This window comes from Lytechinus variegatus, chromosome 14 (genome assembly GCF_018143015.1).
Source record: "Lytechinus variegatus isolate NC3 chromosome 14, Lvar_3.0, whole genome shotgun sequence".
Lineage (NCBI taxonomy): Eukaryota > Metazoa > Echinodermata > Echinoidea > Temnopleuroida > Toxopneustidae > Lytechinus > Lytechinus variegatus.
Genome location: NC_054753.1, coordinates 22,885,395 through 22,894,896, shown reverse-complemented (window position 1 = coordinate 22,894,896; position 9,502 = coordinate 22,885,395). Strand labels below are relative to the sequence as shown.

Below are 9,502 nucleotides of genomic sequence, written 5' to 3'. Positions count from 1 at the left end.
GGATCGCCGCCCCTGACTTATTGTTATTTTAACCTTTAATCCATTATTCTCGTATTTCTGATTTAAAATGTGAATTTTTGATAATATACGTTGAATGTTAAAAAAAAATCAAATCAACTTTCATCGATCAATGTTTCATTCGTGTATTTTTTTATGTGAAGGTATTTGAATTCTTTTATTTGCTACTGCCAATTACAGGGTCTTATAATGATTTTTACTATAATAAAGGTGCTTTCAGTTCCGAGAAATTTGACAAGCAAAAAAAGGAAGAGTGGTTCCTACAAAATGTTGTTAATTTTCATTATAATTCTGCCATTTGCTACCAGATTTCCAGATTTAATTCCAGGGGGTGCTGCCTATTGAATACACATTCAGCACCCCAAGAAAAATTTTGAGGGTGCTTCAGCTTACCCCTGCTTTCCAGGACCATTGACATTTACGAACTCTCTCCCCCCCCAAAAAAAAAAAAAAAAAACACAAACAAACAAACGTGCATGGCTCCGGGAATTTTGTGAAGGGGGTGAATTTTGTTCTGTATTTTGACGAGCCAAAAAATGTCATCACCAAAAAGAAAGGCGTTTGGTTTTCATAAATAATTGACAAGCAAAAAAAAAGGAGGGGGGTCATTGCTCATAAAAAAGGCGTTTGTCCCGTCCAGAAAAAAATAGACAAGTATGTAGAAAAATCATCACTATGAAAAAAATATTCACAGCTGGTCTCCGCAGGGATAATCAAGTTTAAAAAATCATTAAAAAATGAAAGATGTTTTTATATTTTAGCTATTATTTTATTCAAACCCTCCCCCTCAAAGAAAAATGACAAGCCCCCCCCCCAAAAAAAAAATCGTCTCGCTTTTTTTTTTCACTTGTGCCCGCACCTTCTATCCTCTGGAACCATCTAACTTATGACACTGACCCCTCCCCTAAAGCTCTATCTATATAGCTCCTAAAAATAGACTGCTGTCTTCAGCATACCCAGCTGAAAGATCGCGACTTTATTCACGTCAGTCGATGAAACAACCTACAAAATAATGGATTTACTGGGAAGTATTCTGAATTCCATGGAGAAACCTCCTTCAGTAGGAGAGAAAGAAAAGAAGTTAGCTCAAGGTGAGAGTAATTTAGTTGTAGTTTTCCTCCCTGACGTACGTGAATCGTTTACAACTTGGAGCTCCAAGAAGCCGAGACAGGGAATCTACCGCAATTCCAATCATTTCCGACCCAGTGCCTCCGGCTGTTGAGAGACAACGAGTCCGATGCTTTGCGCTCAGTCAGTGCCTGCTTCTGTCCGATATTTGGACGGCGCGGGCACGTAGCCTTGTCCTTGATGACTTTTTGATCATGTTTTTTTATTATAATTTTAATGATTTTGATATTGTTTGTACCGTACCTTCGATTAACGATGATTGATACAAAATGCCGTTTTGAAGAACAATTTAAAGATGAAAATTATTATTGAACAAATTTGAAACTTGAATTTGAAAGTAAGTCCCATTGCTAGATCACAGACACAGAGGGAACATGTTGACTGATGTAGAAGTAAGGACAAGCATGGTAAAGGACAAGCATGGTAAAGAACAAACTCAAAATGCTGAAGACCTGTAAGGCAGCAGGACCTGATGGGTTTCACCCAAAAGTTCTGAGAGAAACGGCAGAAACGCTATGTGTACCCCTTACACTCATATTCAGGAAGTCACTGAAAGAGGGTGTCCTCCCACAGGCATGGAAAGATGCCAACATAACACCCATTCACGAAAAAAGGTAGCCGCAGTGCTGTAGAGAACTACAGACCAATTAGTCTAACTTCAGTCATTTGCAAGATTTTGGAATCAATTATACGAGATGCTGTTGTTAAGCACCTTGTTGAGAATGATGTCCTGCATGACTCCCAGCATGGATTTCTCCCAAGTAGATCATGTGTCACACAGCTGTTAGAAGTCATGGAGCTCTGGACGTCAACTCTTGATGAAGGATACAAAGTGGATGCAATCTATCTCGACTTCAGTAAAGCTTTTGACTCCGTCCCTCACCAGCGGCTCATGAATAAACTTGAGTCATATGGTATTACAGGTTGTATCAAGAATTGGCTACGTAGTTTCCTTTTAAGACGCAGACAGAGAGTTGCCCTTAATGGAAAAGTTTCTCGGTGGAGGCCCGTCCAAAGTGGAATTCCGCAGGGAAGTGTTCTCGGCCCCACCTTGTTTGTGATCTTCATCAATGACCTGCCTGAAGTTGTCGACAGCATTGTCAAGATTTATGCAGATGACACAAAACTATTTCGTGAAATCAAGCAAAGGAGTGACTGTGACCGACTTCAGGATGATCTAGATAAGCTGGTGGAGTGGTCAGAGAAATGGCAACTAAACTTCAATGCATCTAAGTGTAAGTCTCTTCACATAGGAAAGCAGAGCGTACACTTTCAGTACCAGATTGATGACACTGTGCTTGAAAAAGTCAGCGAAGAGAGAGACCTAGGAGTTATCATTGACTCTGACTTGAAGTTCCACTCCCATGTTGCAAGTGCCGTACTGAAAGCCAACCGTGTACTTGCTCTGATCAGGCGTACTTTCATTTATAGAGATAAAGATACCATTGTTAAATTGTACAAAGCATTGGTGAGACCTATTCTTGAGTATGGAAATGCTATTTGGCACCCAAGGTATGTCTGTGACCTTAAAGCCATTGAAAAAGTTCAGCGACGTGCGACCAAGTTGGTGCCATCATTGAAAGATCAAGAATACAGTAGAAGGCTTCGTTCCTTGAAGTTACCTTCCATTCAGTACAGAATGCGAAGAGGGGATATGATACAGACGTACAAGATCATCAATGGCATTGATGATTTGAACAAGGACATGTTCTTCACATCTGCATCAACTCAGACGACACGTGGACATCTATGCAAATTGTATGTGAGGAGAAGCAGACTGGATGTTAGAAAAAATACTTTCAGTGCCAGAGTTGTAAATGACTGGAACTCCTTGCCGGCAGAGATAGTTACTGCATCAACGTTGAACAGATTCAAGTCACAGTTAGACAAGTTTTGGTCTGCAGTGCAATATGCTCACCCATGGGAATAGTAACTCTGGCACAGCACACAGGCACACATTATTTTAATAGTTAGATGAAGATAGCAACAGTGATAGACCTGGAAACACGACTGCATAATTAATTGCATTTTTCCAGTAGATCCGGTAATAAGGGTAATAAGTAATTAATTAGGCCTAATAATGACAATTGCGTCGATCTAGGCCTAATAATACAAATAGATTTTATTATTTGTTAAACAATAGTTTATAGGTAAATTGTTACTAGTCACAGTATATTGGACCACTTCGGGAGGATTTAATGAGTATGATATGAATTTATAACAAGCATCATATTAATAGGCGCAATCTGTCTTAACGACCATGTATAAAAAAATATGAAAAAAGTTTCTGAGATTTGTTGCATCATGTAAGAATACATTTGGAAAATTAGTTATGGAGTTGATTGTATTGTTGTAGTCCTACCCTATCCTATTGTATTCCTGTCTTGATTTAGAGAGGAAAAAACAGATGGAGAAGATGAAGCAAGAAGACAGGAAGCGGAAGAACGAATTCAGAGCAAAAGTTGAGAAAGAAGTGGATGCATTTCTGAATGACAGTACAAGGACCAGGCTCAAGTATCCGCCAATGGACAAGGTCTATCGCAGCATAATGTAAGCATTTCAGAAACAATAATAATAATAATATTCCGCATTTATAATGCAATAATGATTTACGTACTTTGACTGTGTTCATGATAATAAGAAATTATTGTAAGATTAATCACAATCAAGGTTTCTGCTATAATGTGTTATCGTATGTGTTCCAAATTGTATCTCTGGACAACTTTTATTTCTTCTCTTCATTGTGTTTGTAAATTCTTATGTAAATGTTTGGTTTTTAATTATGTACATTGTTCCTTTTTGGATAGTGAAATAAAGTGATACAAAATCAGATCTATCAAATTGCCACACAAGGACCCAGTATCTTGAAAGTATGCTAAGTAAATTTGAGAAAGGTATTTTATATCAACTTATTCTTCAATAGGATTCCTACCATCTTTTAATTGTGGCAGTCTTTAACAGGGCCCCTTGCAAGAATAATGCATTTTCAATACTATAACTTGATTGATCATTGAACATCGAAAGGCATTTGAAAATTAGTATGAAATGCTAACATAATATGAATTGTTAATTCTTAATGTTAACAATACGTATAGATATGCAGTACCTTAGCAAATTAAATAAATGTATGATCAACATGTTTGCTCAAGATACATTAATGTATGTAACTTTCATACTTTGGAGTCATTGCATCATCCATTTTTTTTTCTTGTCTTGTAGACATGATGTTGCTGAAGTAGCTGGTATGACTTCCTTCTCTTTTGGTGAGGCTGAGGTTGATCGCTATATCATGTTGTTCAAAAAGGTACATCAACAGTTTATTTTCACTGAATATGATAATTTTGAATATAGAGCATGAAAAATCACCAAACAAAGGTTTGGGTTTTTTTCAACTGCACTGTATAATGTGCTGCATTTTTCTAATGGTAAATGGTAGTGATTTTTAACCTGATTGCTAAGAAAGCATTTATGCTTTCAAGCAAGCAACCAGAGGGCCGATGGCTAAAATTCCTCTCCGAGGGACCTGGTAATGAAGATAAATGCCTTACCAAAGGGCACTAGCGCACCAATTGGGAATCGAACCCGGGTCACCGGCACCTGAATCTTCCGCTCTACCTACTGAGTTATCACGCCTCCATGGATTGAAAGGAGTGCTTTTTTTTTACATTCCCAATTTATTACTTTTGAATAGGGAAAATAGTGATTGTATGATAATTCAAATTGAAAAAAAAAGCAAATCATAGTTTATCAGAGTTCAACTTTTTGACTTGTTTGATCTATTTTTACTTTTGATTTCCTGTTCTCTGTACAAAAATTATGGGAGACCTTTCATTTTAAGCTTTTTTTCATCATTCATTAGCTTTTTACAGCTCTTTTTTGTGATCATTGACACCCCTTATTTATGATTAATGAAGGTTCAGTGAACATTAGCTTGATACTTGATATCATGATAGACTTCCTCTATTGACAGAAGGATAATAATCTAAATACATACATACATGTCTTAAATAATCACCATTCTTCTGCATGTTTGAACAAGATCTTCAAAGAAGGCATTATTTTAGTTTGTAATTCCCAGGGATCATATTAAGAATTCTCATTTGACATGACAATAAGTAATTGACTTGAGTTGAATTCAAAGAGGAAATGCCATCTTTTGATAGGGCTCGTAAAGAAAAGGGAAGTCTGTGCTCACTTAGGGGCCATGCAAGGCCATTAGAAAGAGGCATCAGTAGTAGAAATTTTCAGTGGGACACATGCACTGTATTAGCATAGGGCAGCAATGTCACAAGCTATCAAACAGGGCATCTTTTTTTTGCCTTAAGTCTACAAATATTTGGAAGGGAATCAAGACAATTTCTTGAGGCGTTCATTGCCTTTCACCGCAGAAGGTGTAAATAATAATGGTGGCTACTTATATAGCGCACAGGTCCACCTTTCGGTGCTCATGGCGCTTCAAGAAAAATAAACACAACAACAATAGAAAACGAAAAAGAACAAAATTGAATTCTCCTGAATAAACACACTATTAAACTGTTAATGAGAGATCATATAAGTTTTCAACTGGGACTTGAATGTTTCTGTTGATAAAATTTGGCATATTTGGATAGGCAATTGATTCCACAGCTTTGGTCCTATAACAGAGAATGCATGGTCCCCCCATTTGTGTTTTGTTCTGGGTGTCTGGAGCAATAGAGCATCAGGTGATGAGCGGAGACTACGTGAAGGCTGATATTTTGAGATAGAGCTGCAGAGATATGTTGGGAAGAGAGAATAAATTGAATGATGTATTAGTAAAATAATTTTGAAGGTGATTCTTTTATTCTTTTATAGAATATAGTCTGTTCCTTTTATTCGTGTTATTTTTTAATTCCCTTTTATTCAAATGCTTCTTCACTACAGGAAATCCCACCTACTGATGAGGAACTTGATGCATACAGAAGAGGAGAAAAATGGGACCCGGAGGAGGCCAGGTTCTTAGCCAAGAAAGTGGTAGGTTTTTATTGGAATTTTATGTCCCTTTATTATAGCATTTGTAACCTGTGAAAGTATTTACTATGTATGCTTGAAATATAATTACTTTGGAGAGATGTTCAAAATGTTTATGTATGGTGTTGTTATTAATAGAGGATTATTATGGTGATAATAAGGAGAGAATGTCAAGTTGATGATGATAATGATGGTGATGACCATGATGATGATGATGATGACGATTATGATGATGGGGATGATGTTGATAATAAGAACGATGGTGATGATGATAACAATTACGATGATGGTGATGACGATGGTGAATGTGAGGATGATGTTGATGATGATGATGATGATGATGATGATGATGATGATGGTGAAGACAATGATGATGCGGGATGATTGCTATGTTGATTGAAACAGTGAGTAAGAAGAGAAGGAAAATATTGGTCATGATGATAATGATCATCATGAATGATGATCATGAACATAGTATTGTATTTAGTAAAATGATCATCATGAATGATGATCATGAACATAGTATTTTATTTAGTAAAAGTGATGATACTGCTTATGAAGGGGTAATAATAATAGCAGGGCCCGCTGGGAGAACAGTTTTCGGAACTGAAGTGGCTTCCCTGGGTAAATATATGCCGTTATTATTAGTAGTATTATTATGATTACGATGGTAGGCACTGTAAATATCAAAACTACGTTATGAAATTTCATTTGTTTATCCCATCTTGTGAAACCTACTCCAGGCAGAGGAAGCGGAGAAGGCAAGGCTGTTGGAAGAAGCGAGAGTACCAGCCAAGGTCGTACCTAATTCAGATTACAAGGCCAAGTACAAAGATCTCATAGGCGAGGATAGTGCCAAAGATGCTGCCCGTCATCTCACGCCGAACAAGCAGTTTGGTTTTGGTGAGTCATCTTCCTCGATATTTTGATGCATTGAGCAGTGCTTGAATTAACCCAAGGCTATGGCCTCCGATGCTTTCAGAATGGTCTTTATATCCTGTGGTTCTCCATTGCACGCATCCCATTGAAAAGTACATTCTGCTACTGATGCCTTTTCTCTAATAGCCTTGGATTCCCCTATAGTGAGCTCCGGCTTTCGATTTTGTTGAGAGCCCTATTTGAAAATTGCCTTGCCCTTTTGAATTCTCAATTTGAGCCCAGACTAGTTTGTATCAGCTCAGCCTATGAGCAGTTGGTCTACTTATTATGCAAAAATGCCTGACTAGCAATGCTACAAAATGATAGCGGAGCTCATTGCTTACCGATGACATAGGTTCAGACAGATTATTATAGTTTGCTACTATATGCAGATATTGTGTGTACATCAAAGAAAAAGGCAAAAACCAAACCATCTTATCCAATTTGAGATGTCGTAGAGTTGGCAAAATGAGCGCAAAAGTCAGCAAAACAAATGTACAGTACAAGTTATTGCTATATACATGTATCAAAATTGAATATGAAATTTATCTGCTCTTGGGTTTAGGAAGATTTCCTGAGCTTTAAACAAACCATTAATAGGGCAAATCACATAGGGCAAATCACAGTGTGGAGCCTCTGTCATGCAAATAATTGAGTTTTGCATTAAACCTATATCACATTTATTCTCTGTTTGCAGTTTCAAGTGGTAATAAACAAGATAAATGTTCCATAGTTCGTTAGATGTGATGTCATGCACACATATATAAGGTAATTTTTCATTAGACACTTTATCATATTTATTCTCTCTCTGTAGTTCCGAGTGATAATAAACGGGACAAACGTTCTGTAGAGGAGACATTGGATGCGATGCGAGCGAAGAAACAGAAGAAATCTGAGAGCGGGATCCACCAAGTCCCAGGGCAGACCGATGCCGAGACGAGCAGTACGTCAAAACAAGATGACACCCACCAAGTGGAAAGTTCTAGCCAGAGTGAAGGAGAAACTAGCAGTACGTCCAACACTGAAGATCATTGATGATTGGTGCCAAAGGCCTGTATTCTGAAGTCAGGTTTAACTTAAACTCAGGTTTAAAGTTGTGGTTTAAGTATGGATAGCCAATTGTTACATGAATCGCTAACAGTAGAGATACCATATTTCAGCTCATTTGGCTCTGAAATCATCCAAAATTGTCTTGGAAGTATAAACAGATAATTGTCTTCACCATCGATGAATCAGGAAGGAGCACAGTAAACATAAGAAACATAGAATGTAATAAAAATTTTGACTCTTTTGGCTTCCCATAAGTTTAGCACAGAGTTAGACCGTGGTCTAAGTTAAACCTGACTTCAGAATACACGCCAATGTGTTTAGATATTTATTGTTTACGATTATGCTCAAGAGTAATTTTACTTTCCCGGCACAAGCGCGGGGTGCCCATCAGGATCACTCTGTTGGACAGTGTTGAGATTTGACATGACGGTTTCATCAGGCTCTCTGTCTTTGTTCAGATGAACCAAACTTGTCACCTGCGATAAGATTTCTTTACACAAATTTCATCGGCTTAATGCAAAGCATTTCCATCCCATCTTTCCTGATCCTTCATTGTTTTCTCTCTGCAGAAACTGATTGATTGTAAGGGAGAAGATGCTGAATGATGATTATTCCCGCTAAAAGCTGCAGCAATACAAAGCGCAGACTCTTTGAAAGACACCAATATGAGAGCATCTAGCCTTACTTTATAGGCTTCATGTCTCAATTCTGTCTCTAATGTACACATTTTCTACGGGAACAATTTTTGCTCAAAAAAAAGGGGGATCATGGTCTGGGGGTTCTGACTCGTCTTTCAAACAGGGTCTTGGGTTTGAATCCCAGCCATGGTGTGTTTTCCTTTTCCACTTTCTAGGCAAGGTGAATGGGTACGTGGAAGGATGAATTCCTCTATTGCAATGAGAGTTGCAAGCTAAAGCAGATATAATGATAGTTGCGTTTCTTATTCACTGGAAAAGGTGCCATATAAATTATTATTATTATCATTGTTGATAATAATGATTGTTTTTGCCACACAAAAATTGTCATATTTGTAGTAGAAGTAAGTTCCTATCTGTACCTTACAGTACGGTCTTGTCATTTTTGCAATCATGTTATCTAGAATTAACCATTCTAATATAAGACGTGTAAGAATTAAGTAATCATTTTGCACATCATTTTATAGTACACAATTTTTGGCAAACCATGTCTGTCTTAGGAAATTATAAAAGAAATTAAGCAGAATTGAACAGAAATGTTTTAAGGTAATTTTTGAAAGTTTCAGAAGTCAAGCACTGTTTGATGTTTTGAGGGAAGCTATTCCATAGCTTAGAGGATGAGTAAACAAATGATCTTTCACCCCAGGTTTTGGAAACTTTGGGGGTAACAAGAGAATTGGAAAAGGAGGAACGTAAGGATCTTG

General features: G+C 37.4%; 1 protein-coding gene across 1 annotated transcript; it reads left to right on the top strand.

Moving 5' to 3' along the window:
- The first annotated feature begins 944 nt into the window (after nt 1-944).
- LOC121428045 (sperm-associated antigen 7 homolog) lies at nt 945-8,178 on the top strand. Its single transcript, XM_041624617.1, has 6 exons — nt 945-1,109; nt 3,540-3,696; nt 4,366-4,450; nt 6,049-6,138; nt 6,879-7,038; nt 7,868-8,178. The coding sequence occupies exons 1-6, from the start codon at nt 1,031-1,033 to the stop codon at nt 8,086-8,088; spliced, it is 792 nt and encodes a 263-aa protein (XP_041480551.1). The 5' UTR covers nt 945-1,030; the 3' UTR covers nt 8,089-8,178.
- Nucleotides 8,179-9,502: the final 1,324 nt, after the last annotated feature.